This window comes from Sinocyclocheilus grahami, unplaced genomic scaffold (genome assembly GCF_001515645.1).
Source record: "Sinocyclocheilus grahami isolate Dianchi unplaced genomic scaffold, SAMN03320097.WGS_v1.1 scaffold68.1, whole genome shotgun sequence".
NCBI lineage: Eukaryota > Metazoa > Chordata > Actinopteri > Cypriniformes > Cyprinidae > Sinocyclocheilus > Sinocyclocheilus grahami.
Genome location: NW_015505247.1, coordinates 664,418 through 679,574, shown reverse-complemented (window position 1 = coordinate 679,574; position 15,157 = coordinate 664,418). Strand labels below are relative to the sequence as shown.

Here is a 15,157-nt window from a genome sequence, read left to right as displayed (position 1 = left end):
GTGCTGGTCGCTGAGGGAATACATCAACTTTCACCGTGGACAAAGCAGAGTCCAGCCCGGGGTCGTCACATGTGGTTGCCGCGCATTCGTCGCATCCACTGGGTGCGCCGTTCTTGACCCCGCCGCCTCAGCGCACGCTAAGCCGGGTCTTCGGCTCACGCTAGCCCGGCCTCGGCTCATTCTAGCCCGGCCTCGGCGCACGCTAAGCCGGGACTTCGGCTCATGCTAGCCCGGTCTCAGCTCACTCTAGCCCAACCTCGGCGCACGCTAAGCCAGGGCTTCGGCTCACGCTAGTCCGGCCTCAGCGCACGCTAAGCCGGGGCTTCACCCCTCACGCTAGCCCGGCCTCAGCGCACGCTAAGCCAGGGCTTCCCCTCACGCAAGGCCGCTGTGTTTTTCGTTGTGAAAGCGAAACTACTTTGTTTGGTCTTCCAAAAGAGGACATGACTACAAATCAGTGGTTAAGTTGTATTTACAACACTGTTCCAGAACAGTTCAACCCAAATATTCAGATGTGTGCAGCACATTTTATGGAGGACTGTTTACTGATCCTGGGAGAGTAACATTAGACTACAATGCCGGCAGTTCTGACTCACGTAAGTACGTTTTCATTTAAAGGATTTGCCACTGATGATTCAAACGTGAGTTTTGGGCAGTAGAGTAGCTTGTTGTTTGTCATTTCTCTGATCACAAATGCAGACAGGGTTTTAGGTTTATGCGGCGCGATGCAATGCAACGCAAAAAAAGACAGTATAAGTCATTATAATCAGTAATTATGTCCCCACTGGATGCAACAAATGCCTCGTTTTTAATGTTTTTGTCTCGTTGCTCCGGCCTGACAAGGCATCACAGTATGGTGAGGTGCATAACATTTCCGTCTCACGCTTGAGGTATTCGGCCAATCACAACGCAGTGGATAGTTGGCCAATCAGAGCACACCTCGCTTTTCAGACTCAATGGTAGTGTAAAAAACACCTTTTTTACATTTTCAAAAACAGCTCTTTTCAGAGCATGCAGATTTGTAGCATTTTCCTTTAAATGTCAATGAGCTCTGCTGACCCCGCCCCTCTCGTCCGAGCGGTTTACTTTAGCCGCATTCATCGTGAAACTTGCTAATTAGCACATTATTAGGAAAGGCGATTTGCAAAGATTCATTAAAAAAACCTTATACTCACTTCTTCTGTAGGTGAGTCTGGATCATGAGTGATTCGCGCGAACAGACGCATTTATGTAGATCGGGGGAGCATTCCCTTCAAAAACAAACGTAATCCACTGCGTCTTCAGCAATCCTCAGATGTCGGGAGTAAACGACAACTGCTATGTTCATTATTACATCCAACAATAGAACACCTCAATCGCTTAGGAATCATTCTTGTCTACCTACATCTGCTCCGGCGGTGAAACAATGGCGAACTGATGACAGCTCACTCAGGGTGGGTGTGAAGGTAAGACGCCAGTCCAGTCTGAGCTGAAACGCTACTGTCAATCAAACAATCGTGGGAGGGGCCTGTCTAGTTTCTGCACCAAGTACGAAGTCATGTTTTGCTTGGGGATCAAATACTTATTTCGCTCACTGAAATGCAAATCAATTTCTAACCTTTATATAATGTGTTTTTTCTGGATTTTTTGGTTGGTATTCTGTCTCTATACGTTAAAATAAACCTACCACAAAAATTACAGACCCTTCATTTCTTTGTAAGTGGCCAAACTTACAAAATCAACAGGGGATCAAATAAATAATTTCCCCCACTGTAAAGAGTTTAGATGCAAATATAAATATAATTTTTTTTTCTGTTCCAGATAAATGAACATTTAATTTCAGTTTATGCTTCAGAAAACAATGTTTACCAGTGTATTACTACTTTAAATTGATTGAAAAAAGCAAAACATGATGCTAAGCTCACCAAGATCAGCATAACTGGTCTTGCAGAACTGCCTCCTGCCTCCAAAGCACAGGTCAAATGGAAGCTCATTCTGCTCCCTCAGCTTGCTTCCATTCTCAATAGCATCAAATGCATCCTTCTTATTGTAGTATGTAACAAAGCCGTAGTTGTCCCTGAAATAACATGTGTTAGCAATATTCTTTTTTAGTGTAAAAAATATACCAAATAAATAAAATTTAATGTAGCCATACCCATTTTCTCTAAAGTGCACAGTGCACTCCTCAATTTCTCCGAAGAATGAGAAGCGCTCCTTCAGCTCTTTACAAGTCATGCTTCCACGAATTCGTCCAACATAAACAACTCTCCGCTCCTCCTACATAACACATTTCAATTTATACGTTAGCAATCACCAAAGTGCCTATGAGAAAAATCAAAAAGATATTTCTTGATTAAAATACTTACAATGGCTCTCTCTTTGCATCTTTTTGAATCCTCATTGCAATTTTGTGAATGCCGGTAACCAGCCCTCTGATTAGGGCTAAAAATTAAGTCAAAACATATCAGGGTTATTATAGTTAACTAAAACATAACCACAAAAAATAAAAAAAAGTTGCAAAAGTAACAGTTCTCATTTTAATTTAGTTTTAACTTAAAGCTGCAGTCCGTAAATTTTGCCTCTTTGTCGCCATCTCGGTTTGAAAACCTGGAATTGCAGTTACTTGCGGAATTATCTTCCTTGCATGGGTTGTACTCTGGCACGGCTCCAGCGCGGATGAATCTAATGTTTTGAGGAGTATGTGTGTGTGTGGCAGTCAGTCACTGCACCGGTGTGAATCCTATACTTAGCAATCACAGATTCTAGCCTACGTCTTGGAATATATGACCCAAATAAGAATTTTCACCGGATATTGTCATCTGAACAAGTAACAAGTCTGCCACGTTTGTTCTGACCAATTGAGGAAAAAAGCATTACAATAAATCTCGCTACAAATGGTGATTAAATCTAAAGATCGGTTAGCTCATATCACATCAAACCGTTCAAATTATTATTATACTTTATTCTCAGATTATTAATGTTAACAACATCAGCATTGCGTGACTATGAATATAGTACGTGTGCAGATTTAAATTTCTGTACAGTCTAATCTCTAATTGTCATACCATTCGAATTTCATACCAAGAAATTCTTTTAACCCAAAAAGCAAACTATGCTCCCTTCGAACTGGTTGTCTTTAAAATAAAAATCTTGTGTAATCCCAGGCTATCTGTAATCAGAAGCACATTTAAAACTGGAATATAATTTCATTTCATTCACAAGTGTTTCATATAATCCTTTCTGGATTACAATCCGCCATCAAAATTATTTTTTGACATTTAATTATTTTAGCTGCTGTGAGAAAAGGCTAACGATCGGCCACCTGCAGGATCCTCACATGCGATAGCCTAGTAGCCGGGACAACTTCTTTGTGTTTACATAAGTGACGTAATGACACAGTGCCATGCTCGAATTTCCCATGAAAACCTACCCGTACCACTCAAAATAGAAAACATTATTATAAGATAACCGTAGTGAATCGGGCTAAAGGCGATAGTTTTGAACACTGGCTGGTTATGTACTTGCTCAAATATTGATTTTGGATCATTTTTAACCAAAAAAAAGTTACGGACTGTAGCTTTAACTAAAATAAATATAAAAAAACAAAACAAAAAAAATGAACAACAAATCTATTAAAACTTTAAAATTAAAAAGAAAATGGAAAATAAAAATGAATACAAAACATTAAAAACTATAACAGCATCTCTACTAAATGAACACAAACTCACCTTCTATGACTTTTCCAACGCCGATGTCCGAGAGAATCAGAGGAGCGGGATCTGGATCGAGAGCGGCTGCGGCTCCAGGATCCAGAGCGTGAACTTGAATATGAATACCGTCGCCGCTGAGGTGGGGAAAATGACCTTGAGCTGGATCGGGAGCGAGACTGAGATGATGAACTGGATCTACAGCTTGAGTGACGAGACCTGTATCTGTAAAATTTAAAAATACACATTTGCCAACATCCTCTAGATTGATGAGCTTTCAACATTCCTTTATAATTATTATAAATGTGTATAACCACATCGAAGCTGACCTTTTCCGAGGTGGTGAACGTGATCTGGAGGAAGACTCTGAGCTGGATTCTAAGCTACTAGAGGATTGGGTTCTGTATCTTCGTTTTGAACGGCCTCTGTCCTGCTGGTACAGTCTGAAGGAATGCTCAGAGTAGTTCACAGATTTCTGCTGGTTGCATTTCGCTTCATCCAGTACAGAGCTTTCAGAGTCAGGCCTGTTTGGAGAGGCATCCGGAGTCACCAAGGTAGAGCTATTTAATGTACAGCTCCTATCTGCAGAAGGTTGACTGAGGCTGAGATTTCTCTGGGTTCCTTCTGTAACTGAAGGAGTTGATGTAGCTTTGGTGTTCTGGGCTAGCTTGTTGGGCGGCAGCTCAACAGTCTTGATAACAATGCTAGGCTGTTGTTTGACATTCCACCGACTGCCAACTTCATTTTGACAGGGTTCTTTTTGGGGGAGGCAGTAGTCGTGGTCAAGGGAGAAAGGCTGAGTCTGTCCAGTAATAGTAGGGGTCTGAGTCTTGCTGCGCAGCTTATTTGAAGGTAGTGGTCTCGCCTCTATCTGAATGACCTTGTTAGGAGTTGGTTTAAGGACCTCTGACTGCTTGGTTTTCCCCAGAAGTGAAACTGGTGCAATAGGCTTCCACATCTGGTGTGGGGGTGTGGCAGGAGGTGTAAGGCCTATGGGAAAAGTCAGTTGAATGGAGTTTACTTTTATTCAAAGAAATTATAAAGGCTTAAAAAAATATACAGTGGCCCCAAAATTGATTTGATTTAAATGTATGAATTTGTTTGCATTATATAATAAGTCAAACCATGTGCCATTTATTTTAAATGAACCAGCTATATGTACTCTACCATTCAAACGTTTGGGGAGAGCAAAATAAATGCTGTTCTTTTGAATTTTCTATTCATTAAATAATCCTCAAAAGTAAAATGTATCATGGTTTCCACAAAAATATTAAGCAGCACTACTGTTTTGAACAGTTATTAAAAAATTTTTTTTTGAACAACTCAGCATATTACAATTTTTTTTCTGAAAGATTGTGTGACACTGAAGACTGGAGGAATGTCTTTGAAAATATAACAAGATTTTTTTTTTATTATTAAATGACTGCTGCCTCAGTTAGCATAAGAGGATTTTCAAAAACATTTAAAAAATATTACAGATGCAATGTATGTTTGAGTGATATTTTATCAAAAAAGTACCATCTAGTTTTGTAGAACAAAATAATTATACACGCAAAACATTCATTTATTTAAAAACAAGCCAATGCACACAATAAAGACACTTTACCTGCAGTGCTTCCCAGGTCATGGTTGCGGGTTTTCTCCACGGCCTTAGTCTCCACGTGCTGCTCATAACTGAATTCAAAGCTAAAATATAAATAAATACAATCAGCAGTGGCAACAACGTCAAAAGCACTGAATTACTGATGTTGTTGAAACATCACTCAGACTAACACAAGCTATGCTTATGTTAGTCTCCATCCACTTTCACATTCTGAAGCCATGATGAGGGACTTCATTTGTTTTGGTAGGTCTTGGTGAAAAGTGGCCTAGGACCACACACGCAAACATTGAGTTTGGTGCAAGAGCAGCGCAAGGGCTGTAGGGTAACTCCATCACTCCGCCTCATGATACTCACCTGGAGTTTCCTACAGCAGCTGCTCTACCACAGACCTCCGGTACACTCTGCTCTTCTTTGGCTGAAAGAAAAAGTAGCGTTGTGAATGACCAAATACAGGAGGGTAAGATGGGACAGACCCTTAAATAACGGAAACAATCAGATTGTCCAGCATCTAGCAGAACTCGGCCACAAGCAGCAGAATGTATTGATACTCTACAAAAAATGCACTGCATTTGCCCACTCAACAGCTGAGAAACAGCCGACTAAAGATAAAGGCGCATTTAAAGGGGTCATATGATGTTGCTAAAAAGAACATTATTTTGTGTATTTAGTGTAATGAAATGCGTTTATGCGGTTTAAGGTTCAAAAAACACATTTTCCACATACTGTACATTATACATCATATACTATCGTCACATAGACCTGTGGGGGCGTGTTAGAACGAGCCGTTTTAGGTAGGCGTGGTTGACTCTTAACTTTTATAAAGAATATCTCTTTGGATTTGAGACTTTAGTCTTTGAAACTTTACAGATCTTCTTTATGCACCAAGAGCTTGTAACACTTCAAAGAGAAAGGAAAAATTTAAATTGCATCATATGACCCCTTTAATGGGTATGTGACTTGTGCAGTTGTTTGTAAAATTATAAAACAATAGCCATTCAGGTTCAACACAGAATTCCACTAGGAAAAGGAAGCACACATTTACCTCATTTGAACCACACTATTATTACTTCAAGATAAGTTAAGTTTAATCTAACCACTGAGTCATGTTTAATTGTGAACTCTATTTGTGCTCTGTAATTTGTGCTTGACCTGGCAAAATGGACAAATGTTCATCCCAGGAATGCCAACTTTTTTCAAGCTCAAAATGTTAGTGTGGCCTAGTTGCTTACAAACGAATGGTCTGCATTCTAAAGATGGCAGTATGAGTGTATGTGTTCACAAAGAGGGCACTCGTTCCCAAATAAATCTCTGCCGTGCTCAGCATTAACATCCTTCACATAGTCTGCTTGACTTATAGCATGATTTGTGATGAGTAAGAAAAAGAACTCCGAGATAATATCACTTACACTGAGACTTCTCAAACTGCTCCAGGAGGCTTGTAAGATCAGCAGCTTCAATACCTTAAAAAAAAGTTTATTATAAAACAATCCACAGAAATTATTACCTAACCACACATGAAAAATGCTCACCAATTTCACTTGTGAAGGACTCAATCAGCTCAACTGTGGTGGTCTTCAGTTTGGGAATCTCAGAGGAAGCCATCCTCATCTGCTCTGCCAGTTCAACAACTCTGGCCTGAACTTGAGCGGAGAAAAATGGCTGAGCGGCTATTGGTGCAATATGAGGCTGTGACCGTGAGGTCAGCTTTTTAGAATTAGTTGGCAGTGTGTTTTTGGCTTGATCAGACACAGGGGCCAAAACAACCTGCTCAGTCTCTCTCTCTGCAGGCACAGCATCACTAGTTTTATGAGGGCTGGAGTTTGAGTTCTGAACTTGTGTAGTGATCATCTGAGGCCTTGAGGGAATTTTGGATGGAGCAGCATTGGGGCTCCCATGTAAACATTCCTTATGACTCTGTGCATTGAGACCTTGAGAGCCTCCAGATGTAGTAGACACTGGAAGTGAAACTGTCCTTTCAGGAGGCACCTCAGCCACATGTCTGATGGGGGCAGAGGTCTCAGTATGAATAGTGTTTTGTGGCACACCGATGGGAGCAGGTAGTTCCCGGTGTGAGGGGTGGACTGATTGGGGTGAACTTTTAGATGTATCAGAAGGTGGAGCGGTTGGTTTAGAAGTTGCAGGTTTCTTAGAGGAAGCCATCAGTGAAGCCGGCGGGGTGAGCAAGGCTTCAGGCGTTGGGGGAGCAGCGGGGCCTCTCGGGTGCCATGCGGGCATGATTTCAGGTGCAAGGTCTTTTTTAACAGGAGTACGCATGGTTTTACGTGGATCTCTGGGGTTAGGGTCTGGCAGGCAGGGTATTGGGGGAAGCTCCTTGGGCGGTTCAGGCAACTTGGGCCATTTAGTGCTGTAATCCTCCGTTTTGTCCACCAGATCTGGTTTCTTTTGCTGGCGGAGGAGACGGTACTGCTGTAAACTGAGAGGTTTGGGCTTAGTTTCATTAGGCTGACAAGCAGCAGGCTGTTCACTAACAGGCTCTAGTTTTGAGGGTGGTTTTTGCTCCACAGACTTTTCAAGAGGTTTGTTCTCTGGCTGCGAGTCAGTGATTTCTGCTTCAGCTTGAGGGGTTGTGATATGCTCTTTCTCAACCTGCGGTTTAAGAGTAATCAAGTCTATTGGACAATCAAGTTTAGGTTTTCCGAGCTCTGCCGATGAGAGCACAGGTGAGAAAGTCACCCTTTTCTTTTTTTGTTCTTCCTGGCATTTCTTCTGTGGCTCCTCTTTAACTCTTAAGCTTCTCAAAACTCTCTGTTCAACCAGAGGGGCTTCAAGAAGTTTACATTTCTTTTTCCTTTTACATACCTTGACAACCTCTTTCTCCTCCTCCACGAAAGATACTTCAGAAGGAGCTGGGACTTTTGCAGCACTATCTTCAGGCTTTGGTTCTGGCTTGTCTATGTTATTCTCTGGTACTCTTTGTTCACCTTCTGCAGAGTATGTGTAAGAAAGAGGGATGCTGAGATCTGGGATTGCCAGGATGGGCTCTCCATGCTCTCCTTGATCAACCACTTCTAGCACAAGGCCCCTCTCAGGCAGAAGATGCTCTTGTCCCTCTTCTCCTTCCACACATAATGTCATGCAGTAAGGGTGCATGTGTTTTACTAAATCACAGATAGTAACATGCATACTCTCTCCATCCTGCTCTAAGGACACAGGAAGGCACCAATCAAATTCATCCAGTGATGACAAATCAATATTAGCTATAGGGGTAGCGTCTCCATCCTCCTCCTCTTCTCCTTCACTGTTCTGCTGGGATAATATCTGCATTCGTGGGAGACTCTATAAAAGAAAACATAACATGTCTTACATTATGACTATCAAGTTAGGAACTGAAGGAAGTTTTGACTGCTCATGCATGTGGGAACAACACGTGGCAACCATTTTCACAAACTTGTAATGAGAAGTGCTTAAAAGCTGGCTGTTGTCAATGAAAGAATCATAATTCCCCATGCAGTTTTTCACCAAAATACAAGGTTGTATTTACAAGATATCAGCATTGTATTTTGCTCTCATTTTCTTATATTCAATGATTTTATTTTACAGTAAAACACTACAATAGATAATATTAATCTAAATAATTATTTTCTTTTATAAGTATCAAAAAATTATTACTGACATTAATAATATTGATGAAAAATAATATTCCAAATTGTGTGGCCCTAGTTAAAACCTGTCATGCTGTCATCTAAACTGAATTTTTAAAAAATTCAATCTAATGATACATTATATTTAGTTGTATTCCAAAAATAGACGAAAAAAGATTTAAGAACTTAAATACCTTCCCAGGAAACTGTCGTGTGTCAATCGTTGACTCTGGAGGAGACCGTGTGATGAACTTTCTCAGCTAGAGTGGAAAAAAGAAAATTGATATCTGAAAATTCACTGAGCTGATCTACAAAATGAAAAGAATAAACCACCAATGCATTCCTGACATGCTTAGATGGGTGAAGAGCAGCTGAAGACTCACCGGTGAGTGTTCCTGACCCTTCTGCCCCGAGAACAGCTCTGAATCCGGCAGTGTGTCAAAAGGGGACAAGTTTTCATCATCAACATTGTCAAGTATTTCAGTGAGAGCTGTGAGCAGCGTCGCTTCACTTTCCTCATCAATATTACTTTTAACCTGAGTCAGAGGAAACAAATGCCATTGCTGAGTGACATCAAAACAAGTGACATTCAACAATCAAAACATTGCGTTGAAAGCAATTCATGCAATAAACAAGTCTTCTGTTGAGTTTATAAAAGGCTTTATTTACTCCTCTAGTGGGGCTGTCCTCAAAAATGGACAAAATAGAAGGATCCAGGCAGCCTTGTAAAGCCTCCAGAGCATCTCCATTGCTAAGGCCAGGATACTCCAGACAGCCGGCATTGAAGTTTTCCTGAAGCATCTCCACCTGCAAGAAAAAGAAAAACAGTTTAAAAGTTGTGACTGTCTTTTCTTCTCTATTGCAATGTAAATCTGATTGAAATGACTTTTCAAACAAGAAAAAAATAATTAGAGCAGGACTTTAAAAATTGACCATTTTTATTTTATGTAGACTTTGATGTTCGGTTAGTATTAACACTTTAGATTAATACTTTCAGAATTACATACGCATCAGAAACCATAAACCACTGCAAGGCAGCGTATCCATTAGGTGAGGCTGTAAACAATTTCATGTTCCTATATTTAAAAAAGGACATTGCACAACTGCAAACAAAGTGCTCTGTCTTTGAGGCTTGTAATTGCTGGCCTGTCCTGCAGCAGCTGATGTTATGGTCAGCTTTGGTGCTCACTGAATCATTTATTAACAGAACTCGTGTGAAATGTTGTTGATACTCAATCATCTTCATAGGAATCGTTTTCATATTTCTCATGAAAAACAAAAACACTCCCCTGAAGGCACGCATAGACGAGCCATTTAAAATCGAACAAATCATCACAGGCTAAATCTGAAATAGTGTTAAATACGAGAAACGCTAAATGTATTAAAAGTTTATGAATGCCTTCATTCAAGTTACAACCAGGTGTTGTGCACATAACGTCATCCTGCCGCAGTGCATTACTGGGCAAAGCCAATACAGGTGTAGTGCCGAAATTTGCACCCTGCCAGATTATGCACCCCCTACTATTGGTAGGTTTAGGAGTAGGTGTGGGGGAGGGGTTTAGGAGTGGGGGAGGGGTTTAGGAGTGGGGGAGGGGTTTAGGAGTAGGGATTGGCAATCAGGTAGCGACTCCAACGAGGGGGTGCATAATCTGGCAGGGGTGCAGAATTCGGCACAACACCGGCACAGTTCAAAACACGCCTTGCTACCACAAATCCTGCATGTTACTTTCTTAAAAGCGATCAAGATTAAATCTCATCAGGCCAGTTTAATTATAATGAACCACTTTTGTTTGAAAACCTTAAACAGAGGCTGAACGAAAGGCTGCTGTCTGTCAGTAAACACACACTGCCCAACGCGACTGAGCCACTCATACCTGCACCACGTGCTGGACAGCGAATCAACGCACACCGCAATGAACCACATGGGGCTAACTTTGATTCTCAGTCACGACAATTCTAAATACGAAATTAATTGATGATAAATGCAACCAAACATAGCAGAAATTATAAGTAAATATGCTAACATGAAAAAATAACAAGTAACAAATGATATCTGTTGAAATACCGATCGTCATCTGTCATTTTAAGTTTATCAGGCTTAATGTACTAAAATTAACTACAGCTTCTGAGTTAAATGTTTAAGGTAAAATGTACGACCATGCACGAATACAATTGCTAGTTTCATTCTTAAAATGACTGAACCACGTGGAAGTGAGTCACTCGCATATGTACCAATCAACAAGCAAGGCATATCTGATCAATAAAGGAATATCTGTATTAGGGAGTCACTAATAAATAATGTCAAAATACATATGCATTAAACAAAATAGCCTTCTTCTTTAGATCTGACACATGCAAACAGCTAACCATTCCTGGTTACAGATTATTCATCACCATATTAAAAACCAAAACAATGCGTTTATGGCTTACAAAATGCAAAACTACTTATTTTTTTAAGAGAGAGAGAAATGAATATGTAGTTGAATCACTGGTCTCTAAGGTCATAAGAATGCAGAAGCATAGCAAGTGGCAACATCATCTAACAGGACCAAACTTGTGCATTCCTTGACATGCGACTTCAGTATGGATACGCAAGAAATCTAACAGAACTTGGAAAGTGATAAATGCATCTTTTTCTGCGACCATTTTTTAAAATAAACTCACAGGTGTTTTAAGAGAACTGCAAAAGCTATCTCACCATCACCATCCACGTGTCACAAAGTACTGCACATCATCGCGTATTTGCCTCGGCTACTTGACACCGTGATAAATGTCAACAATTTCATTCTGGCGCAGCAATATATAAGTATCAAGATGTGCCGTTCTTACCTCGTCAAGATTCACCGGTGAGAACATTTGAGTATTACAGGCTTTTAACATCTCCTCGCCTGTTCCCCACCGCGCCGCCATCTTCTTACAACTCGTCTGTGTGGAAAAACGTGAATCAACTGCAGGCGCAGCAGCCGGCGACAAGCCACGTGCTATTCGCGTTCAGCCCCGCCCCCAGGAGGCGCCATCGGACCCAGCGTTGCTTATTATGGGGTAAGGACCTTTAGTACAACTTTGATTTTTCATCTGTATCAGGATTACATATGAATCTGAGTAAATCGGGTATTTTTCCCTTCAAAAATGGCAATTTATCAAATATATCTGGTATTCCAATCAAAACCACTGTGAATTACCTTGGAGTAATCATGACAAAATTCGCAGTGACTTAAACGTTGATCCAATAATTAGAAAAACTAACAATATATTTAATATGTGGTTACAAAGGGATTTATCTTTGCAGGGGAGGGTCCTTTTGTCCAAGGCGGAAGGAATTTCCAGGTCAGTTTATGTTTGCTTATCACTTGATTTACCTTCTAAAGTAGTTAAAACGTTGGACAAATTACTCTTCGACTTTATTTGGAAAAGAAAACCACATTATTTGAGAAAAGAGATATTATCAGAAAGAAAGAAAGAGCTTTATTGCCAAGTATGTTTGCACATACAAGGAATTTGTTATAGTGTCACAAGCTTCCAGTACACGGAGACAACAACAACACACAGATAATAAAAATGAGATGTGAATAAAATACACATGCATAAATATAAACCACAAAAAAGAATAAATTGTATGTACAGGTGTGGTATAGATGGAATAGGAATAGAATAAGTTGTAGGGATGTACTAGGGCAGGGATGCCCAACCCTGCTCCTGGCAATCGACTGTCCTGCAAAGTTTAGCTCCAACTCTAATCAAACACACCTGCATTTAATTTTTAAGTGATCCTGAAGACCTTAATTAGTTGCTTCAGGTGTGTTTGATTAGGGTTGCAGGGGGTCTAGTAAGGGTCCAGAAGGGTTATGCAATTCAAAGGACAATGGGGGCCTGGAGGTATTAAATTATGATACCCTAAACAATGTATTTAAAATTAATTGGATTACACAGTACTTAAAAAATAAAGATAATGTGTGGAACACATTCCCAAACCTTTTGTTTAAGTCAGTCGGTGGTCTTGAATTTTTGTTAAAATGCAATTATTGTATTGACACAATTCCAGTAAAACTTGCAAGATTTCATCAACAAGCTCTCATGGCTTGGACATTGGCCTATAAACATAACTTTTCCCCTAGAAGATATTATATCTGGAATAACAGAGATATTTTATATAAGCATAAATCACTTTTTTTAATATATGGTTTGAAAATAATATTTTATTGGTTAGTCAGTTGATGAATAGTGATGGAGTTTTATTATCATACACAGAGTTTCATGACAAATTTAAAATCCCAATTAGACCCAGAGAATATGCCATTGTAATGGACGCTATACCCAGTAAGGTATTATGTCTTCTTAAAAATTAATGTAATGAAAACCCTAATCTGGATTATATAACTAATTTATTGGAAATATTAATATTTTAAAAAACAACATACCAAATAAATACATTAGAAATTTAGTAAATTATGTTACATATCCTCCAGCTAGATTTTTCTGGTCATCAATATTTGGAGACTTAAATTGGCGTAAGGCTTGGAGAATGGTTGATAAATTCTTTGTTAATAACAAAGTAAAGAAAGTTTCGTATAAAATATTGCATAGAATTTATCTGGTGAAACATATATTAGAACGTTTTAAATTGAATATTGACTACTCCTGTGAATTTTGTAGTAATGAAAAAGAAACTATTTTTCATTTATTTTTCATTGCATCTATACAAAGATATTTTGGGTTGATGTTGAGAATTTCATTACAAGAAAACTTAATACAGCTGTTAAACTGGGTGGGTCTGATATAATGATATATGTTGATGATTATGGGATAGAAAAGGATAAAGCGTATATTATTCAATTACTGGTTGTAATGGGGAAGTTTCATATACACAAAATGAAGTGGTCGGGTGGTAAACCAAATTTAAAAAAATTTTATCAACGAATTTAAACAATACTGTAATATGGTATATAAATGTAAAACAAAAAAAGCTCTCAGGACTACTAACATTATCTGCAAATTTGAAATAGACAAGTAAACTGTACCGTCTTCATTATTTTAGTTGTTTTATTTATTTATTTTATGTTTTCTTTCTTCCTCTGGCAAATTTTTTATTTTACTTGTAATCTTGTGTACTGATGTCATTTATATGCAAAGTTGTATTTCTCTTACTGTTATATATGTTCATATGCAATAAAAAAAAAACTTTAGTACAACTTTTTTTTTCTTTTTTAGCACAACATTTTTTAATTTTCTTGTTTGTTAATTATCGTCTTCTAATATATAAACGTTTGTTCAGTATAATGAAATTGAAGAAGTGTGGTTTGAATCAGTGTATTTGATGTTATGTTTTATTCTGAACACAATGTTTACTCAGTATATTGGGAAAATATGGGACCTTTTGAACCAGGCTTCTGCGGGTTATCAAATAGGGAAGAAAGAGACATAAAAGATACATTCAAATATACGCAACATGTATAAAGAATATATTGGCATACTTTGACCGATCACAATTAACCTCCTGTATCCATTTTATAACGACTATAAAATATAGAACCATACATAGACTTTTAATAAATAAATAATAAAAAACATAAACATTGCATTAGAAGACACACTTCCTTAAAACAACTGAACTATAACCTATAATATTATATAGATTGATACATACATAGATTATAGATTGTAGATTTTGCTGTTTTTAATAAAGTTTGTTTTGTAATGCAATATATGTTACATATTCTGCAAAAATGTAGGAGTATTTTTCAGACCACTGACCACTGAAAAATACTTAAAATACCACTGAAAAATTCACTTTTGCAGTGACATTGCTCTGGCCAGCAGATGTCCTCAGTGTGCGTTATTGTGAGCTCTTCCAAACAGATTTTGTGAAGCAGTTTGGTTAGTTATGTTAGTATGCTATACAATGATTTTATCAGTGTAACTTTGGAATGCTTCGGATACATGCATTTCTTCGTGGCCTAATGGTTAGAGAGTCGGACTTATAACCCGAAGGTTGCGGGTTCGAGTCTCAGGTCCGGACACCGGCAGAAATAGGCGGTGGAGGGAGTAAATAACCAGCAGCACTCTCTTCCACCCTCAATACTAGGTGAGACCCTTGAGCAAGGCACCGAACCGCCCACTGCTCCGGGTGTGTGTGTGCACTTGGATGGGTCACCATACTTGGCAACAGGTCACTTCACGGTTCTATTAGGTAAACACTTTATTTATTTAAGGTTAAGGGAATGAAGAATATTATTATTACTATTATTGTGTTTTTTTCTGTTAAGTAG

At 38.9% G+C, this 15,157-nt stretch overlaps 1 protein-coding gene across 1 annotated transcript in view; it reads right to left on the bottom strand.

Annotated features, from left to right (window-relative positions):
- LOC107585240 (peroxisome proliferator-activated receptor gamma coactivator-related protein 1-like) overlaps positions 1–11,865 on the bottom strand; it is an 18,121-nt gene extending 6,256 nt beyond the window's left edge. The window contains exons 1-13 of the mRNA XM_016272165.1: positions 11,721–11,865; positions 9,561–9,698; positions 9,275–9,427; positions 9,086–9,151; positions 6,819–8,586; positions 6,696–6,749; positions 5,644–5,704; positions 5,293–5,372; positions 4,016–4,676; positions 3,708–3,911; positions 2,346–2,421; positions 2,135–2,256; positions 1,905–2,056 (exon numbers count right to left, since the gene is read on the bottom strand). Of these exons, the coding sequence (XP_016127651.1) occupies positions 1,905–2,056; positions 2,135–2,256; positions 2,346–2,421; positions 3,708–3,911; positions 4,016–4,676; positions 5,293–5,372; positions 5,644–5,704; positions 6,696–6,749; positions 6,819–8,586; positions 9,086–9,151; positions 9,275–9,427; positions 9,561–9,698; positions 11,721–11,801 (3,616 nt within the window). The 5' untranslated portion in view covers positions 11,802–11,865. The remainder of the gene's footprint in view (positions 1–1,904; positions 2,057–2,134; positions 2,257–2,345; positions 2,422–3,707; positions 3,912–4,015; positions 4,677–5,292; positions 5,373–5,643; positions 5,705–6,695; positions 6,750–6,818; positions 8,587–9,085; positions 9,152–9,274; positions 9,428–9,560; positions 9,699–11,720) is intronic.
- Between the last annotated feature and the right edge of the window lie 3,292 nt (positions 11,866–15,157).